This window comes from Lynx canadensis, chromosome B2 (genome assembly GCF_007474595.2).
Source record: "Lynx canadensis isolate LIC74 chromosome B2, mLynCan4.pri.v2, whole genome shotgun sequence".
Lineage (NCBI taxonomy): Eukaryota > Metazoa > Chordata > Mammalia > Carnivora > Felidae > Lynx > Lynx canadensis.
In genome coordinates this window covers 24945561-24966688 of record NC_044307.1, presented here as the reverse complement: position 1 = coordinate 24966688, position 21128 = coordinate 24945561, and the positions used below count along the sequence as shown (strand labels likewise).

At 45.3% G+C, this 21128-nt stretch overlaps 1 protein-coding gene and 2 long non-coding RNA genes across 9 annotated transcripts in view; 2 read left to right on the top strand and 1 right to left on the bottom strand.

Moving 5' to 3' along the window:
- Positions 1-11331, bottom strand: part of SLC22A23 (solute carrier family 22 member 23) — a 182033-nt gene extending 170702 nt beyond the window's left edge. For all 4 annotated transcript variants that reach the window (XM_030314934.1, XM_030314935.1, XM_036064400.1 and 1 more), the window contains exon 1: positions 10663-11331. In XM_030314934.1, the coding sequence (XP_030170794.1) occupies positions 10663-11331 (669 nt within the window). The remainder of the gene's footprint in view (positions 1-10662) is intronic.
- On the top strand, positions 767-6776 carry LOC115513643. 2 transcript variants are annotated; one of them, XR_004343601.1, is made up of 3 exons: positions 767-949; positions 1312-1476; positions 6221-6776. It is a non-coding gene; the product is annotated as an uncharacterized LOC115513643 (long non-coding RNA). The 2 variants fall into 2 exon arrangements; XR_004343602.1 differs by lacking the exon at positions 6221-6776 and adding an exon at positions 1603-1726.
- The window catches only part of LOC115513641, a 33883-nt gene continuing 23682 nt past the window's right edge, over positions 10928-21128 (top strand). For all 3 annotated transcript variants that reach the window (XR_003968775.1, XR_003968774.1, XR_003968773.1), the window contains exon 1: positions 10928-11014. This is a non-coding gene — a long non-coding RNA (uncharacterized LOC115513641). The remainder of the gene's footprint in view (positions 11015-21128) is intronic.

Genomic DNA, 21128 nt, shown 5'->3' with positions numbered 1-21128 from the left:
AAGAATGCTCCCTGGCTCCTTCTGGCTGTGGCACACCTTGAGCAAACTCAACATTCAAAACGAAACTGGCCAGGACTTTCTGAAGCTGTTCCCTGGGAAAAACAGACCCACAAAAAGTGTGTTTCACTTTTACTACAAGAAATCTAGAAAAAGATACAAAACACAACCAAGGAACAGAGAAGCAGAAAAGACACTGACAAGTCAGGAAGAAAGGCTTGGAACGGCTTGGGGACGCTTGCTTAGCAGTGACAGCTGGCTTGGTGAGAGACCACAGGCTGGAGGTCACCAGAAGCGTTGCTACTCAGAAGGGCCCACATTTGGCTTCATGCTCGGCAGTCACTGTCTTGATCTTAATAATTTTTCAGCCAGGGGTTCTGCGTTTCCTTTGGCAATGGGCCCCACAAATTATGTTGCTGGTCCTGACCAGAAAGGTTTGGAAAAACAAGGAGACTCACCCTGTATGGGGGCAGGGGTGGGGGTGACTATTTGTAAAACTGTTTCAGTGACCGCCCAAGGGCTGGTTCCAAGCTCCCTCTGTGATCTGGAGCTAATAAATGAAACCATTTATCACTATTTCTAGAAAAGAAAAAAAAAAAAGCCTCAGGAGGGTATTCTTGCCAATTCCATACTAAGCTTAAGCAGCCAGGTAAGTTACATCCCGAGTCTTCGGGAAGAAAAAGAATACTTCATTTAAAGCATTTAATAGTTAAACTGTCAATATTCAATTATTCCCAGTTAATTGCCAAAAAGATTCATCTCTAATCGCTTGCATCCCAATAAAGAACTGCCACTCCCCCCTCCTGTCACACGGTTCAAAGGAGCTGTCCCAGCGCTAGGTGACTGTATCCCCTGCTCTGACACCCCAGCCCCAAGCTGGACATCAGATCTACACCCGAAAATCTGGAATCGACAGAGGAATGCTGGCCTCTGTGCTGACTTGCCTGACCAGGTAAGCAAAAGCATGGACAAAGCCAGTCCGCAGGGGGAACAAAGCGGACTTCTGGAGAAAGGGTCGAGAGCACATGTGGACTCTCGAAAGATCCAACCCCCTGTCCCTCAATATTCAGATCCCATCCCGGGTTCCGTGAGCCATTTCTGCATCGTTCCAAGAGATTTCCTTTCTGTTTTGTGAATTTGAAATTTGTTCTCGTTACTTGCAAACCAAAAGAGTCCCAGGAGAGGTTTTGTAGAATATAATCCTATGCAAATGGGGTGGCCTGGAGAGCCCCCAGCAGGGTTCTTTTTCAGCAAAGATTTATTTTAGGGGACATCCAGCTAAATCTGTCAATAACCACTGTTCCTCTTTCCTAGCAATATAGGGCTTGTCAATCTCTAGGTCACTTGTTCAGAGGAAGATCTGCCCACACATAATGACCAGCACTGAGCAGCCTGGAGCAAACAAAAGAACAGACCCCAAATTGCAGAAGATCAAAGTCTGAAGGTTCCTGGGGTCAGTCCGCAAGGACAGCACTCCAGGTGGGTGGGGCAGGGGCTGGTCTTCACCCACCCCCTGAAGTTAGCCCTCTGATGCCTGCCATTGAGGTCCAAAGTTACCATCAACTCCTCTAAAAGTCCACGGTTTCTCTGATCTGTTTTCAACAGCACAGCTAACCCAGAAGTTTTAACATGTTTAGATCATTCTCCACCCAGGGGCATGAAGTCAGGTTTCTGAGCGAAGACCTCTGTGGGGGCATGAAGCCCCTGGCAGGGCCCTGCCCTCCCATTCCTCAAGGTCGGCCAGAAAAGGCTTTTCCTTTTCAGATCCTTTGGAGCTCTGTGACCAGTGACCTGAAAACAAAGCCATTAAATGGTCTTTTTCATCAGACTAGGGGTCCTTTTCGGTTTGACTCCTCAGGCCTCCCTGGATTCCTGTGTCCTGTATGAAGGGCACACCTGCTCCCCTATGTTATCAGTTTCTGGGCGGAGGAGAAAGACACCTCGGATTGCCCGAGGAATAAATCACTTCCAGGTGTGGCCTGTCAGCTCCTCCCCACCTAAGTATTTCTCAGATGACTCATCCCGCTGGTCCTCACCCCACAGATAGGGAGGAGAAAGGGATCTGAGATTCCCAGGTTCCTCCTGACGGACTCTCCCCAGCTTTTCTCATCCTAGCCTCACAACAGCCCTCGAGGTAAGGTGAGCAATGACCCACTTTGCTGACGAGGTTCCTGCCGCTCCCAAAGATACAGATAATAGAGTTAGACCTGTAACTGTTACAGCTGCTGGTAATAACTGCTGAGCGTAAGCAGCAGAGTCAGGACCTAAACCCACACCTGCCAAACTAAAAAGCCCTTCCTCTTTTCATGACAGCAAACTCAGGTGAGCTCAGACATTTACAGGGAAGACTGTGGGTAAGAGCCGAACAAGGCACACCTCCAGTCGGGAGGGGGACAGCGAGCACATTGATCACCATACAGCCAATGTTAGGACAAAGGGATGGTTGGGTGCTAGAAACACCGAGTGAGGATGAGCAGACCTGGAGGAGGAACAGGGACCAAACGGATGAAGGAAGGAGGAAAGGGCATCCCAGGCAAGTGGTCTAACAAGGCAGAAGGAGCAGAGGTCAGTGACATCTGCACAGAGAGGTGGTCGGCACGAGCCCACCCCAGAAGCCACAGTGTAGCCAACCACACCTCAGCGTGCAGTTCCTGACAGGTATGACCCTCCTCAGCAGCACAGGAGGATGGACCCTGACAGGCCAGTGAAAGGGATCAAGTCCAAGAGAATGGGCAGGAGCCATTCTTCCAGCTCTTCCCGGCCCCTCTCCCCTCATGGGGGCTGCTCCTGGCCAGAGGCAAGAGTACCCTACAGGTGAGGGGAACCAGACTCTAGCCCTAATAGGCTGGTGGCTCTAAGTCAGCGACACCCCCCACACTCACTCCAGCCTCAGTCTTCTCATCCGTAAACTGAGGACTTTGGACTAGGAAGAGAATATTATACGTTAGCCATGCCCAGGACAATTCATTTTTTTAACCTACACTAGGCATTCGGTAAAGGTAAAGCTGGTTGAATCAAAGTAAATTCTAGACTGATGGTTTCCCCTGTCAGGGTCTTTCAGCTTTGTGGAAATCAGCATTCTCCTCTTTTGACCAGGAGAGCAGGAGAAAATGCTAGAACACTCGAATGGGCCAGTGCTGCTTCCTATCAATAGCCCTGGAAAGAGGCTTCAGGCCCACTTGCCCCAGGGTCTGGTCTGGGCCTGCAGCAGCAGTAAAATTTCCCACAGCTCCTCCTCAGACCCGCTTCCTGGGCTGGCCGGCCTCCTCCCTACAGCCCAAGCTACCCGGTTCCCCGCCCCACCTCCCAACCCGAGACTTTGGTCAGACTGCCTCTCCCCATCTGACCCCCTCCCCTCCCCCCAACCTCTCTTCAGAGCCCCACACCCTGAGTCCTAGGTCCCTTCTCACTTCACATGCTCTGCCTGGCCGCCCTCCATCCCGGTTCACCCCCTCAGCTCTTCATCTCATGGCTGACGTTCTGAACATGACTCATGAGCCACCCCTCCCCACCTTCCCACCTTCCCTGCCTCCTGTCAGTTCTAAGCTGGCACATACCAGAGAGCCCATGCAAGTGCCATTCTCTCTCTCTCCCACTCAAACCTAAGATCTTAACTCAGATGTCAGCTGCACTCAGAGACCAGTCAGTTTAGGCCAGGCTTTTTGTTCTAGTCTTTCATTTCCCTTTCTTTCTACACACTTAACTCAGTTTGTAATTAAAGAATTATTATTATTTCAATGTGTACTTATTATTTATTTTGAGAGAGAGAGGGGAAGGGGCAGAGAGAGGGAGGGAGAGAATCCCAAGCAAGCTCTGCGCCATCAGCTTGGAGCCCAGGCCAGTCTCACGAACTGTGAGATCATGACCTAAGCCAAAAGCAAACCCAGGCACCTCAAAGGATTATTATTAATTAGTTAAGGTGTGACTCCCTCATTAGTCTATAAGCTCTATGTGAGCTGAGCTGTCTACATGTCATTGTATCCCGAACACATAGCACAAGGCTTGGCCCAGAAAAGGGACTCATCTATGGAAGGATGGAGGCAGAAAAGTTAAAAAAAGAAAGAAAAAAAAGGAAAGGGGTGGCCTAGGGTCACACTTGGTGGCACAATAATTGTTTAACAACTGGCTCTCTGCAGAAAAAAGAAAACCCCATGTGTAGCGTTTGCCAGTTCCATGGGGTAACTGTTCCCACCATGGCTGATTCCAAGCCACGGTAAGACATTCCTGAGTGTGCAGGTGGATGGAGATGGGGGCACGGGCTCAGAGTCCGGAGAGGCCCAGCTGGCCCCTGCACAATGCTGGTTTGTGGCGACGCCCACACTGAGATCCACAAAGCCTATCATGTTTTTAAATGACATCAACTTTTGACTCAGTCCTACCTTGGGCTGAAGGCCAAAATGAATCGAGACCTGCAGAAAATGCTACGGACAAAAGAGGAAAAAGAGAAAAAAAAAAAAAAAAAACAAAGAAAGAAAGAAGAGGTTTTGCAGCTGGCTCAGGACAAGACAATGAAGGAAAGGTGAACCCTGGTGCGTGGGGATGATCACTGGCTCCCAAAACATGTCAAGAGCTGCTAACAACTGTGTAGCTTCTGGTCTTCTCGCCGGGGCCACTGCCAAATGCAATGTTTAGGACACTGTTAGGAGCAAGTCAAAGCCCACATGAAACGCTGGTTATACCCACAGACCCAATATTTACTTCCCTTTCTAGCAATTTATCCTACTAGCTCAATAAAAGCAAAACTGATACCTGCAACACTAAATTAAAGAGGAACTAAGATAAAAAAAAAAAATTAGAAGAAAGTACGGGTGTTTTCCTGATATTCCAGGATTATGGGAGCCCTAAATCTTAATGCAGAACCCAGAAATCGTAACAGAAAAGATTAATTTGACTCTATACAAATCAAAAGTTTCTGCATAACAAAACCAGCATAAATAGAATAAAAAGACACACAAAAAAACCATGGGAAAAAACATTCACAAGACATCCAAAGAGTTAATTTACTTTCTGCTTGAAGTACTCTGACAGATCAGTAAGAAAATAAACCCCCTCCCCCAAACCACACACAAAGGCAAAGTCCCTAAGGAGGCAGTTCAAAGAAAAGGCCACATGAATGGCTCAAGAAATTTCAGAGCCGTCTTTAACCTGGCTCGTAACAATAGAGATGCAGATTACAACAATAACCATATGCACCTCACATATCAAACTAGGAGACATGTTAAAGTGTGTAAGTCCTTGGCCAGGGAGGGTGTGGGGAACAGGACCTCAAGCATTACTGATGGCAGTGTAAATTGGTTAAGATATCTAGAGAGAGCATTTTGACAACATGTATCAAAATAAAAACAGAGCCTACTTTGACCTTCCACTTTAAAAAAAAAAAAAAAAGTTTATTTATTTATACTTTTAGAGAGAAAGAGCAGATGAGGGGGCAGAGAGAGAGGGAGAGAGAGAAGACTCAACAGACTCTGCACTGTCAGCAAGAGCCCAATATAGGGCTCGAACTCACAATGTGTGAGATCATGACCCAAAATCAAGAGTCAGCCGCCTAACACACTGAGCCACCAATGTGCCCATGACCCCCCACTTCTAAGAGTTTCATGCATATCAGAATTTCATTATATATTATGTAACAGCAAAGACTGGAAACAACCTAAATGCCCCCTTAGTAGGTGACTAATTAAATAAATTATGGCCTGGTCATACAATGGATGAACAATGAGGGGCTCTCTAGTGATACGCACCCATCCCCAATTTAGGTGAAAAAGGCATAGAACAATGTATATATTATGTCATTGTTTGTGAGAGGAAAATATATAAATGAAAATATACTTAGACTATTTCTGGAAGGATACATAAGAAACTGGTAACCATGGTTGCTTCTGAAGAGGGAAACTGGAGGCAGGGATGGCTAGAAATGTTACTTTTACTGTCCGCTTTCTGTAACATGTGCATGTATTATCTATTACAGTCAATTTCTAAAAATAGATATGCATAAAGATGTTCACTACTGTGTTGTATACACTAGACAAAATAAATAAAATACCATTAGGATGACCTAACACTGGGTTATTTTTAAAATATTACCAATGCAATGAAATTGTAATTATTTTTAACCCTAATTAAATTGTACTGAATCACTTTAAATACTTCTAGACTTGAGCCCCAGAAAAAGAATACAAATTACTTCCCAGGATATTTAAACAACTCTCAGATGTACTTACAGGATGAAAGCCAGCAATTTTTGAGAATTCATGGAGAACAGAAGAAGAATCAGACTGGGGACAAACATCCCAAGCTTCATATACAGGAAAAGGATCGTGCTTATTACTCAAGGAAGTCGTGAGCACTGGAAACCAAGGAAGATTCACTCGGAACAACGTAGGATAACGATGCAAATTATTAAGAAGAATATTTTAAAGGCAACAGAATCGTGGGGTTTTGTTAACCTTGTGTAAAATCTCTGACCATCTGAGCTGCCAGGGAATGCTCACGTCCAGCCTCAGTTCTTCCACAGCTGACCTCTAAGTGACTGCAGAGCTTGGTTAGATTTGTTTCAGGAAGACACAGACACGGTTTTCAACATGGCTGGGAGATAAAATGCAGAGCTATGCAGTTGAACACAGGGCTCAAGGTACACCACACCTGGCCCACTCAGGTATGTGTTACCTGGAAATCCACAATAATGCTCAGTGTTAAGGCGGGCTTTGGATTATTCAATATTCTTTTTTTTTTTTTAAGTTTTATTTACTTATTTTTGAGAGAGAGAGAGAAAGAGTGTGCATGAGCAGGGGAGGGGCAGAGACAGGGAGAGAGAGAACGCCCAGCAGGCCCCATGCCATTAGCACAGAGCCTGACGCAGGGCTCGAACCCACAAACCGTGAGATCATGACTTGAGCAGAAATCAGGAGTTGGATGCTTAACCAACTGAGCCACCCAGGTACCTGGATTATTCAACATTCTTTTTTTTTTTTTAATTTTTTAACGTTTATTTATTTTTGAGAGACAGAGAGAGAGGGAGACAGCATGAGCAGGAGGTGGTAGAGAGACAGAGGGACACAGAATCTGAAGCAGGCTCCAGGCTCTGAGCTGTCAGCACAGAGCCTGATGCGGGGCTGGACCTACAAACTGCGAGACAATGACCAGAGCTGAAGTTGGACGCTCAACGCCACCCAGGTGCCCCTCAACATTCTTAATAAAAAGAAATAACATGATAAATGTTTGGAGAACTTTATATGGTTGCACACAAAAAGTCATATTATTATTATGATTATTTTGAAGGCATTGAAAATTTTGGGACAGATAACAAGTACCAAGGACCAAGGCATAAAACAGAAATAAAAAGATCCTAACAGGAAAGATTTAATAACGCAAAACTATGATGAAATCTACATCATGCGCCATGTCACCAAAGTGCAGCCTGAGAAATCTCTTGACTTAATGTAATCCTATAAAGACAGAAGCTTGTCATGTTTACTGAAAGCCTTTCATGCATCAATTGCAGGTTTTGTCATCGGAAGCATAGGGTCCATCTACGGTCCCTTTTGATTAGAACACATGGGGTCTGCCAGGCTGTTTTCAGAGTGTCCTGTTTAAGACACACATATGTCAAGTAGAGCAATTGCTATGGCCAATTTTGTTATGTGTGGAATGTCTGAAGTAGCTGGGGGTTTTTTAGCCAGGGAAGAAACCACTTGGGTATCCTCAAATATCTGAACACGTATTATACAAAGGAAAAAGAACCCTTCAGAGGGGGCAAGCCATACAAATAAGTGTGAGATGACCTGAGTTATATTCACCAAAAAACATGCTTTGCTGCAATTATGGAGCGAGCTGCCTAGCCAATAGCCAATGGGGCCCTCCCTTCCCATGGTATCCATGTCAGGGATATTAATCAGGAGGGGAGATAGGCTCATCAGCCCAAAGATCCCTTTTAAGTGTTATAACCTGGGATTCCAGTGGCTTGGCAGTTTCACATGTGTAGGTGGTATTATATGCGTATAAACTATGTGATAGCCTATGTAATGCATATAATATATATTAATAATGTATATTTATGATGGTATATTTATAATACAACCTATGTTCAGAATATAATATATATTTATAATATAATGCAATATAATATAATATATGCCTGACAGATTTTCTATGTTCCCCACCCCACCTAACACTTAGGGACAGAACAGGACACATATTGGAGGGCCACGTATAGGCTGAGGCAAATCTAATGACAAAGGCACTGCGTGAGATTATTTGCAAGTAGGAAGATCATGGTTTGGAGTGAGGAAAGAGGGTACAAAAGGCAACTTCTCAGACTCTGAACTTTCAATCTACAGACAGAAAGCGAACCGTCTCCACTTCTGCTCCTACATACAAACAAAGCTGACAGGCACCTGACCTCTAGAATGCTGCACCCATCACAGTATACATTCCATATTTGTACATCTGATACAGTATCCACTGTGCACAGCTCGCTTCAGTGCAAGTCTGGCCTTAGTATATGCCAAATGTGCTCAAGGAGCTCTTTGAAGCATTTGTTATGGAAATAGAATGCTGTGGCAGGACAGTCCTTTATTTAGATCTCATTTGTGCGTGAAAATCAATATGTCCTTTCTAGTCTTTATTTTACAGGAAAATGCATCTCTAACTATTGTCCGGAGGTCTTCAGCTCCCAGTTTCACCGTGTCTGCTACACGTAACCATGGCACAGCTATCAAGCGCCCCTAAAGCATAGTGCACATATTCCTACCATCTTTGACCCTCTTGAGTGCTAATTTAGAAAAATTGTCCAGCTCTCCAATATGCCTTAAAAGCCAGTTTTCAAGAACTATTTTAGTTTTTTCATCCCGCCCTCCATGGCAGTGTAAATAGCTGTTCATGGGTCCCCACCACTAGGATAATGATGCTCTCTCCCACCTCCTAACTTTCAAGTTCCCCTCCCCTTGGACCCCAGGATGGAACAACTTCTAAACACATTCGCTTTCATCTATATTATTCCTCTTCTACTTTAAAAAAGGGGTTTAAAGTATTTGAAAATGTTGCCAAATTCTTACTTTCACAGAGTATTAAAATTGTCACTGTAGTCATTGTTCTGAATTTTTCCATGATGGTAACAAAAAAACAAACACTGCCCTCCGTGGATGGGAGAGGGTCACAGCAAAACACCTTTGGAAAGGAGAGGCTGTGGGGCTGGGGCTGGGGGTGGGGTACACCTCAAGGTGAACCTAGCCTGAAGGATCTTCCCCATTAACAGTGAATCCTGTCAATTCCCACAGGACAGATCATTTCTTGCCAGTTTGGTACAAGATTAAAACAGCGATTATGATGATGTAAGAGTTTCATCTTACACATCCATGAGCTACAACTGTTTACTAACACTCATTTGGGGGAGAAAGTGCATGCACATTGGTTTTTACAAACTGTCCAATTTCAGTCTCACTTTTAAACAAGGTATTTAAAATTCTGCCCAGAACTGCCCAGAAGGGTGGGAGGGGAAAGGTCTACACTACTTGGAAATGTAAATTTGTTATTTAAAACACAGAAAGGGCAAAAAACACAAATTGCTTAACAAATGGGCATACAATGTCTCCTAGATGTTAAGAAAAGCAGAAAATACAGATGTCTTAGGGACTGGATTTCAGACATTGCCCATTCTGCATTTTTCTGCTGGCACACATCTTCTCAAAAAACACTGCTGCTCCATTTCACACAATGCAACACCTCTGTAGAGGGGCTACAGGACTCTCCGCAAGGCAGCCGCTCTGCTAAAACGTTACCAGGGTCTCAACGCCTCACTCAGACAAAAGCAGCTGCTATATAAGAGCAGTGGTGGGCCCGGAATACAAAACAGATTCTTAGTTTCCTTCCTCTACTCTATAGGGATATGACTAAAGTCCCAAGAAAACACTTGAGGGAACGCTTGGGTGGCAAAATCTAAAGTCAAACATCCCAATCTTTGGAGAGGGATGAGCATGATGAGGGGGGAAAGGGTATTTTCCCAAGCTCTTTGCTTTTGTGGCCAGCACCTGGGTTCTTTAGTTGGCTTTAATAGTCTGTTTCCAAACCTGGCGCGGGATGACTGAGGTCTGCGGGAATGAACACCTGGGAATATGACATCGGTCCCACGGATAGATATTTCTTTGTGGGAGGCATAAGGACACTCTAGCCCCACAGAAGACTAGAGCCCCACAGAAGACATGGTCCTGGCTCTAGCCATCAGACTCTGAATGAGGCGAGTCTTCCAGAGCTGGACGGCTGACAGGTCAGCAGCCTTATCCTTCGCAAGGGACACCCCCGGCTGAACCGGGGTGATAGTTTGAAGGATAGGTGAAGGGAGACCAAGTCATTTTAGGGGGAAGGGCGCTCTCCCCAAATGTGCACTCGGACGGGAGTTCCGGTGAAAACTAGAAAAGGCTGTGGAGCCCCCTTAGGGTTGGGAGGCAGTGTCCCCGAGGAGGGAGGCGAAAAGCCCCTGCTTCACACCCAAGCAAGCGCATCTGGTTTGGGGGACGGAGGATGAAGCCAACGCGAGATGCATACACACAGGCTGGCATCGCTTTGAGGGACCTCGGTCTGCTCGGAGGGAGACGGAGGGAAGGGTGGAAGAGATCCAGGAGTAAAAGGCTCGGGAGAAGGACGCGAGGCCCGGGCGGTCGCAGCCCTTACCTTGCTGACCACGTTTTGGACGAGGCCTGTGCGGATGCCGTAGTCCCACGCGTGGCAGTCGCAGTTGGAGGCGTTGTTCCCCTTGTCCGGAGGGGACGGCAGGGGTGGCGTGTCGCCCCCGTCCGCGCCGCTGCTGTTGCTAAGGTTGCCTGCGGCCCCCCAGGAGGCAGTGGAGAAGGGGGTGGTCGGGGGGCTGGTCCAGTTGGCCACGTCGCCGGAGTCCCACCGGCCCGTGGCGGTGACCCCCGCCAGCTCCGCGCCTTTGCCGGCTCCGCGGCACCAGAAGTTCGGCTGGTCCAAGAGGAAAGAGTCCGAGAACTGGCTAAAGCCGATGAACAGAGCCGGGATCCAGGTGAGCAGCACGAGGGTCTTCTGGTAGCCCCCGCCCAGGCCCCCGAGGAAGGGCAGCACCGACCCGTCGTAGTCCAGCAACAGGAGGCTCGGGGCCGCCGCCGCCGCCGAGCTGCAGCCCGGGTGCTGGCCGCCGGCGGCGGGATGCGGGGCGGGCAGCGGCTGGATCTCCCCGCCACCGCCGCTGGGGCCCGCGCGTCCCCCGAGGGGCGCCGAGGCCGCCGCGTCTCCGGGCGGCAGGGAGCCGTTCTCCTCGGCCGGGGGCGGCTGCCGCCCGGGCCCGCCACCCGCCGCCTCGCGCCGCCGGTCTATCGCCATGGCCCGGGCCCACGGCGCCCGCAAAGGCGCATAGAAGCGCGGCGGAGGCTCCCGCGGGCGCTCCGGGCAGAGCGCGCCGGGCCGGGCGCCCGCAGCCGCCGCCGCCGCGGAGGAGGGCCCGCGGCTCGAGAGAGAGCGCTCGGCCGCCCCGGGTGCTTCAGTCCGCCCCCATGTCACCGGCCCGGACCCTGCGCCCCGGGCGCTGCGGCCCCGCTCGGGCGCCGGGCAGAGGGCGGGCAGAGGCCGGCCCGGGCCCTCAGCCGCCGCCGCTCATCGGCTCCGCGGCCCGGGCGCCGGCGGCCGAGCCCGCCGCTCTCCGCTGCTCCGCGCCTAAGCCGGGCGGCTCGGTGCTCTGCGGACCGCTGTGCAGGCGGCGCGGGCGGCGGTGCGGGTAGCGTCCGCTGCTCCCCGGGAGCCCGGGATGTATTTATCCGGCCTCGGGCGCCTCCCGGAAGCCGCGAGCTCGGGTCCCAGCCTGCTGAGCCGCCGCGCTCTCCGGCTCCGCGAGCCGGCCTCCCTTCTCCTCCTCCTCCCCTGCCCCCGGCCCGCCCCCTCTCCCCCCGCCGAGGTGGAGGTAACCGCGGCACCTGCTGCGCCCGGCTCCTGCGCGCGAGCGCCCCCTCCAGCCGGGACGCGCCGCCGCCGCCGCGGGATCCACGGGAGCAGAGGGGTGGGGGAGGGCGGGGAAACGGGACACCCCGCTCCTGCCAGGCTGGAGGATCCCCTGCTTGTTCCCCCTCCGCGCTGAGCGAGGCGGAGGAGGAGCAGGAGCAGGAGCGCGCAGCTGCGGGCGCGGGTGGGCTGAGGGTCCCGGAGGAGTCGGCGTGCGAGCGGAGCGTGTGAAGCGGGTTGTCTTCAAGGCTTTGGCTTCCGAAGCCTCGAGGGGTTTCCACCCACCCCCTGCGCCGGGGCTCGGTGACCTCTGTTGGCTTCAGAGGTGCCTGCAATCCCGCTGTCCACACCCCATTCCCAGTCTTGAGCCCAAGAGTAGCCAGCGTTCGGGGACAACCCCCTCGCACTTTTTAGGGATTCAGTTACGGTTGATTTTTGTATCCACGGAGCAGCGTCAAGAATGCGCATTTGCCAATATCAGGTCGCTCGTCACCCGCAGCGTCGGGTCACCCGCGACCGACCGCGGCACCTACTCCCAAATCGCCATTTCTTCCCCACTCCAGAGTGCATGCTGTATAAGTACAATAGCTAGAAGGATACATGGCCAACACGAGTTATACTGTATACACATAAACGTGAATGGTGATGGTATTCCCCACCCCCTCCCCAAGATCTTGAATTCACGTTTTGAATGCCAAGTGCACAGGCGCACGCGTCTATATTCACACACATGAAGACAAACCTCTCCCTCCTCTCCCGTGCTCCAGCGCGAACCTTGCCCAGCCAGCACTATATAAATAACACCAGCCCTGCGGCAAACGGCTGCATTAGCATATTTCCTCCTGCACCCGGGGACTGGCAGAAATGAGAATAGCGTGGCACCTTTCACCCCAGCGTCCCCGCATGTTGGAGACATTTCACATTCTGAGAAGTTTATTAATGGAAGTCTTAGAGCAATCCATTTCCAGTAGGATTTGGGGGGGGGGGGGAATGTAAAAGAAATGCTTTTGCTTTACAAAAGAATACACTCTAAGCTACATATAAAAAAGGTATTCGTTTGCATTTCCGTTATTTGCTTACATTTTAAACCTGCAGTTCTTTTTGTTGTTGTTGTGGGCATTATGTGCTTACTACTAAAATACTGGCACATCTGAGAGAATTATTTCTGAAGGCTGTTGGTGAGCTGGGCCTTGGGGATGGGAGGAGGTCATGGACTTTCTTGGGTGGCTGGAAGGGGAGATTAGATAACTGTAGGCCAAAGGGGCCAGCAGGGCTGCAGAAGACACCAATCTTCCGAGAAATGGGTCTCAAAACCTGCACGCATTTAAAGAGCTTTTGGGGGTGATAGGGCACATTGTATAGTAATGATTTCTTTTCCAAGTTCATATTATTTATTACCTTGATTTTTTTCTCTCTCTTCCCCTTTCGCCATTAGAAAGGATTATAAATGCAAAGTGCTGACCATGCCTGGAACAGAGAAAGTGCTTAATAGTAGCTGTTTCTTATTACCACCGCTGTTACTATTATATAAAATCTACATTTTATTTCTGAATTTAAATATGGCTTTACAGATATTAATTTCCTTTTCAGTAGCTGATTTTTCCAGAAGCATTCTGTTTTGTGTTGGGCTCTGCCTCCGTACCCCAAAGTCACAAGGACACATTTATTTTTTTAGAACTCATCACAAAATAAGGATTGCCAGTGACCTTGACGGCCATTCCAATCATAAGAATAAATAATATTGAACTCTGCAAGGTTCAATACAAGGTTTTCTAATACAAGGTTTTCTAATGCAAGGTTTTCTAATACACACTCTCGTTCAGTCCTCACAGGACCCCCAAGTGGTGGGTCTCCAAGATGAGGCTATAAAGGTCAAGTGTCTGTCAGATAACAATGTTTGCCCACAGCAGAGCCAAATAACTGGCTTTGAACCCAGATCTTCTGACCTGACATTCCAGGATGTCTCCATTTTAACATGCAGGGGCAGATTATAATACCACAGGAAGAGTTTGGGGGTTTTTTGGTTTTAAAAAATTTTTTAAAGATTTTATTTTTAAGTAGTCTCTATACCCAAAGTGGGACTCGAACTCAACCCTGAGATCAATAGTCACACCCTCCAATGACTGAGCCAGTCAGATGACCCAAGAGGAGTTTTAAGAGATACTTGTTAATATACATTTTTAGGTGGGAGAAACCCTAGCCCTGGGGAGAAGTTTCATTGTCATGTTGTTATTAGTCCTTGTCCCCAAAGGTGATAAAAATCCTCAAATGGTACATTCTCAGAATTTGGAAGTGCACTAGAAAATGGTACCCTCTAAAATTCAAACTAAAAGGAACCAATATAAAATGTTTGCAATTAGCCGTCTGCAGCCCTGACCCAGCCCTGACTTAACTTTAATTAAGTTCCTGATTAGATTAGAGGTTTCCCTAAATCCCTCTCAGAACAAGGTACTCCCCCCTCCAAATGTAGTCAAGATTAAAAAGTAACTAATTTAAATTACACTGGACTTCAATTCATTAAGACATCACCAATGGCTTCACGGAGAAAGCTAGACTGCAAGAAGGAAGGGAGAATTTAACACTCTGATAACCTTCAGGGTAAGGATAGAGGTTCACCAGCTAGTATGGGGGAGCCAATCTGGCACCCACTATCTCATTACCCTCTTTTACTCTTCTGGGTGATAGCTCTTGCTAAGTACTCGTTCTCTCATTTACTTATTTATTTACTACCTCCTGCCTCTAGACAGGTACTTTGTATTTGTTCTCAGCTGTATTTCTGGTGCCTGACACAGTGCTTGGCACATGCAGGGCACTCAATACACTCAGGACCCTCTATCTGATGAGTAAACGAGGGTGTCAAGTTATTATCACTGGATGATATTATCATCCAGGATCCTGCAGCTCTATTTACTGTGATTCTTAAGCCACCAAGCAACCTTTTCCTATTTGCTGACTCTCTCATATACACTGGTCAGATCAGCCAGCATGAGAATTCATTTGAACTTAACAGTTATGTAGTTTTTAAATGTTTATTTACTTTGAGGGAGAGAGAGAGAGCATGTGCATGCATGCTTATTTGAGCAGGGGAAGGGGCAGAGAGAGAGAGAGAGAGAGAGAGAGAGAGGGAGAGAGAGAGAATCCCAATCAGGCTCTGGCTGTCAGCACAGAGCCCGATGCAGGGCTTGATCTCACAAATGGTGAGATCATAACCTGAGCCGAATCAAGAGTAGGATGCTTACCTGACTGAGCCACTGAGGGGACCCAACAATTATATTTCTTCTTATAAGTTATTGTTATAAACGGATTAGCTCCCAGTATGATGTTCTTGTGCACAGTCATCAGCTTGCAGATGATTGGCTTGTAAGCCAAATGCAGCTCACAGACCACACACAATGTTTCCAGAAAAATAATGCTCAATGTTTGAAAATCAGGAGACTGAACATTAAAAACAAAAAACCAAAAACAACAATGACATAGAAGAAGCCCAAGGCCTTTTGATGCTCCCTTTTGCAGGGCCATGCTTCCTTGGAGTATAGCAGATGGGCAGGTATTCTCCAACTGCCCCTCGTCCCTGCCTGGCACATGCCCCTCATGCATGTCATTTGTCTGGCCCCCAAAAGCATCTGAGTTTATGACCTTAAACTTGTATTCATATCCTGAACTCACTCTTCTCCAATGTCAAAAAGAAAGCTACAGGCCCCAAATGGAGTCACTTATGCTAGGGCATGTCACCAAACTGGGGCTTAAAACCTAACTTAATTGCACTTACAACCTCCTCCAGAAATGTAGTCTTAACTGGTCAGTCAAGAATTTTCTGGTCAGTACCCATAAGGTCATCTGTCACACGGGGCCTCTCCATCCCCCAAAGGAAGATGAAGTAATCCACACACTAAGACCTTTTTGTCCCTAAAAGAAGGTAACCTTGCCTGAAAGAATCTTTTTATTTGTTTATGGCTTCATTGTCCTGTCTTTAAAAACCTTTCCCTTCCTACAGCCCTTTGGAGCTCTCAGCTGTAAGCATGCATCTGTTGCCCAATTCATAAATAAATTAATAAAGCCGATTTGATCTTTAAAATTTACTCTGTTGAACTTTTGTCATTTAACACTGTAAGGAAGCTGAGCCATTCTCTCTTGCTTTTGAAAAAGCATGTTAAATAATCTTTCAGTTTGTAATTTCCTAAAAATTGAGAAAATAAAGAAATGAAAGCTACAACCTAATCATGAATATACTTGAACAATTTTATTTCTTTGGAGATAACAGGAGGAAAAAAATTTTAAGCTTACTTCTAAAATTGATAGAAATCTAATTTTAAGTCCTCCATAATTCTGTAAAAGTTAGTTCCAAGGAATTGGTGTCAGGGTTAATTAACTTATTATGTATAATACTAGTCATAGCAAATGGAATTCACATTAGTTTTACTTGTATGTTCATGTTTTCTTTTTAAAGCTTATTTATTTAAGTAGCTTCTACACCCAATGTAGGGCTTGAACTCATGACCCAGAGATCAAGAGTCACATGCTCTTTTGACTAGCCAGCCTGGTGCCCCTGTATGTTCCTGTTTTTTATTTATACTTGAAATATAGATAGCACAGTTTGGAATGTTATGTCTTTATATTTTTTTCTTACTATAGTTTGATTTCTCTCTTTCAAATAATTGTTTGAAAAGTAGGTTATCTTGATTGGGGTGGGGGGTAGGAAAAAGTGAGATGAAATTAGTTCAAACTCTAAATGTGTATACTTGAACATTATTTATATCATCCTTTGACTTTTGGAATGTTAACTCTGACTTTCTAACAAGAGATTTGACATTTACAAGACCTAGCATAAACGAAAATGAAAAATCTACTTTTGTTCAGTGGCAGAAGTAATAAAAATGTCACATAATCTATCCAAAAGAAAACTACAGGTAATATCTTAAGAAAAACTTACTCATTGGGTAGAGCCAAATTCATCCTTCCTGATCAAAAGGCCAAATAAAATAAATAACAAAATGAAGATAAGGCTTCCATGCAAAACTATATTCAATTGTAAATGTGATTGATAAGGCCCAATTACTTTTAAAAGCTTGGTCAAAATTTAATTTTGAACTCTTTAATTGAGTTAAAAAACAATTAGTATAAAAAATTGATCTAGAATTTGATGTTGGCTTCTGTTTGCTAAAAATCACAGATGTCACATTTGCCTTATTGTGCTTAAGAATATTCTTTGTCACACGCACACACACACATACACACACCAGAAAAAGGGTAGAATGAGAGGACTGACAAGTAAACATTATATGTTTCATTCCAGCATAGAAACAGCCCCTTTTGCTTGGGCGAATCATCCTAAAATCTGCAAAGGAACCTCAGGTTTTAAGTAGGGACACTTTCAGCATTGAATGAGCAATCCACTGTCAGGAAGGTTTGTGGGAACAACAGTCAAGTAACAAGTTTAGAGAAAGAGGCTTTAACTTCCTAAGATAGAAAAAAAGAATGCTCTTTAAACAACTCTTTCCCCCTCTTTCCCTCATAATTCTAAATGGAGATGAAGAAACACTCACAACTGGATGGTCTAGGTGTTCTCCTGGCCAAATCTGAATCTATGAAGCTGATTTCTTTCAGTGACTAGAAGCTAGAAATATGAGAGTAGGGAATAATCCTGAATGGGATAAATCATAGACCTAGAATATACCCTCTACGGCAAGATGTTTTGATTAAAAATTTTTTTAGATAAATGTTTGGTCTAATAAGTTTGGTTTGAATTTATGGCTATTAGAGTCATGAAAGTCATGAAAATCATGAAAGACTTTTCATATTAAAAAAATTAGGGATGACTAGGTGGTCATTCAGTTAAGGTCCAACTCTTGGTTTTGGCTCAAGTGATGATCTCATGGTTCATGAGTTTGAGCCCTGAGGTGGGCTCCAAACTGTCTGTGCTGGATTCTCCATGCTGCTTAGGATTCTGTCTCCCTCTCCCTGCCTCTCCCAGCACCGGTGCTCACGTGCACTCTCTCTCTCTCTCTCTCTCTCACACAAAATAAATACATTTAAAAAAATTTTTAAAAATTAGCCGTATATGCATATTATTGTCGGTCTAACTTGTTGGCCACTGAATAGAGCTTTGAATAAAAATTTAGTGCTTCTATAGTAAAATAACATATAAATATATAGATAAAGTCACCGAAACATTTTTTGTTAACAGTATTTTAAAAATGAAGCTAAGTTTTTAAACTTAAGTAAAACACCTTTCAAAATCTTATTTAACACCCCAGTAGTAATGAGGACCCCTAACATCAGTTCTTGGTTTCTAATACCATTCTCTACTAAAAGGAACCAAGGCTTCTTGGAGCTATGGTTGATTCCAGGACCGGGGCTGGAAATATACAAGATGAGCTCGGGGTACCTTGTAGTGCCTCAAAGTATGGAAATGCTGAAACCACCCCCTATATGATAGGGTTGTGTCACAGGAGCCGACTGAAAGAGCTAATTTGAACAACAAAATCATGTAGTATTGGATAATAACCCAAAGTATAAAATATTCATGAATCCATACTGATATAAATAAATGATTCAATAAAAAAAAAAAAAAGAAAAGAAATGGGAAGAAGGGACAAATCTTCTCTGCAGAAGAATTCCAAAGAATGTATGTAGATACATGGCCCTCAAGGTGGAACATAACTCTCAACTGCGGACTGTACAGAGTATTTCTTTCCAAAGAGGAGAGTATGGAAAGGAAGGGGGAAAAGAGAGAGAAAAGCTACCGTGGAAAAACCTGATAATCACTACTTCAGCTAAGTGACCAAGGTCAACATCAAGAGTGATAAAACATGTTGATAGCATGTAGCCTCCACATGATGTGATAAGAATGGCCCTTTACATCTGTGATCTTCGTCCCCCAAACCCATAACCCCATTTTAACCACGAGGAGAATATCAGACAAATTCCAATTGCGGAGCATTCTAGAAAATACCTGATCAGTACTAAAAACTGTCCAGATGATCAAAAACAGGGAGAGTTGGAGAAACTGTCACAGCCAAGAGGAGGCTAAGGAGACAAGATGATCAAAGTGTAATGTGGCATTCTGGGTGGGTTCCTGGAACAGGAAAAGGACATTAGGTAAACGCTAAGAAAATCTGAGTGAACTAGGCTTCAATTAATAAAAATGGTTCATTAGTTGTGACAAATGTTAGATATCAATAATAGGGAAATCAGATGTGTGGTATATGGCAACTTTGTGTACTATCTTTGCAACTTTTTCTAGAAGCCTAAAATTATTCTAAAAGAAAAACTTCTTTTAAAAAAAGGTGATTTAACAGTCTTTTCAAACATTAATATTTCATTTAAGTGCAAATCAGTAATTTTTCTCTGTATAGGTCCTAGCTCTGTGATGATGTTTTTAACCAAGTAAAGTTTTAATGGTTTGTAACCCAAAGTTGATGGGGGAGAATAAAATGAAGAAGATGTAAATAAGAAGAAAATGTAAACAATTGAAAAATAAATGCTAATAAAATCTTGTTATAGTAACCAATTTTTAAAAATACTCCAAAATGTTAAAAGATGCCATCAGTGAGGTGCCTGGGTGGCTCATCCGTTAAGCGTCCAACTTTGGTTCAGGTCATGATCTCACAGTTTGTGTGTTCGAGCCCTGCATCTGGCTGTGTTCTGACAGCTTAGGGCCTGGAGCCTGCTTTGGATTCTGTGTCTCCCTCTCTCTGCCCCTCCCCTGCTCACTCTTTGTCTCCCTCTCTCTCTCAAAAATAAATAAACCTAAAAAAAAAATGCCATCAGCAAACTAGTCAGCTGTGGTCCAGGCTCTAGTCTGAAAGGCCACCAAGCCGGGGTAAGCCTCAAGGCCCATCTGAGAAACTTGGCAACTCTAACTGTTCGGATTCCCCTTTCGTTTGAGTTACGTTTCCGTGTTTTGTCATGTTTTCATCATAGATCTAGGAATGTACTGTAACCAAGTGTTCTTTTAATTTCTCAGAGATGTTTTCCTCCTGTCTTGTTAACCTCCTCAAAGATTCCATTTCTTCAAAGTTAACACAGTACCTTTAGGGAGGCTGCAAAATACATGGGTATGGAATAACCAGCACACGTTCAGGTAATGTAATAGAGCGGCCTGTAGCCTCCAGGTTAACGGTCTTTGACAGAGTCTTTTTATCAGCCAGGAAATTCTGGGAATATAAATCTAACGGCATTCAAGTAAAACTCCATTTTCTAGCATATGTCCCTAAAGGGCAGGGGCCCCTGATTTATATCTCAGCAACCCCACTGCCTGTCACAGGGCCTGGCACTCCATATATATGTGGGGAATGAATGAATGAATGAATGAGGAATCAGATAACATGTAGGATTGTGTCAGGGAGTGAAGAGGGAAGAGTGTATTCCCAGTTGAAGGGACAGCAGGAATGAAAGTACAAAAGAAGTAGCAAGAATCGCCTATTTGGAAAATTTTGTGGACCTCATGGCATGTCTATAGTATCATTTAGTTATAATATTTATAGAATAAAATTTGATGATACTACTTTAAATATAAACATTTTGAGTCTTAAAGTTAAGAAAATCCTAGGGAAATACCTCACTTAAACTTTATTGAAGTATATTTTACATTGACACATTTTTAATGTACAGTTTCATGATGTATACATTTGTGAGACCATCACCCCAATCAAGATACAAAACGTTGCACTCACCCAAAAAGTTCTGTTGTGTTTCTTTGCAACCAGTCCCCCCATCCCACACAAGACCCTAGGCAACCACTGATCTGCTTTCTCTCACTATAGGCTAGTTTTTTTCTTCTAGAACTTACAGTAAATGGAACTGTATAGTATGTGCTCTCTTGTGTCTAGTTTCTTATTTTTAAATTTTTTTTAGTTTTAGAGAGAAAGAGTGCGAGCAGGGGAGAGGGGCAGAGAGAGAGAGAGGAAGAATCTTAAGCAGGCTTCATACTCAGTGCAGAGCCCAATGTGGGGCTCAATCCCACAACCCTGGGGTCATGACATGAGCCAAAATTAAGAGTCAGACACTCAACCAACTGAGCCACTCAGATGCTCCATGTCTAGCTTCTTTTACTCAGCAAGATGCTTATGAGGTTTGCCCACGTATTGTTGCATGTATCAGTGTTCTATTCCTTTTTATTTATTGCTGAGTAGTGTTCCATTGAATAACTGTGCTAGAACTTCTTATCCATTCTCTGTTTTAAT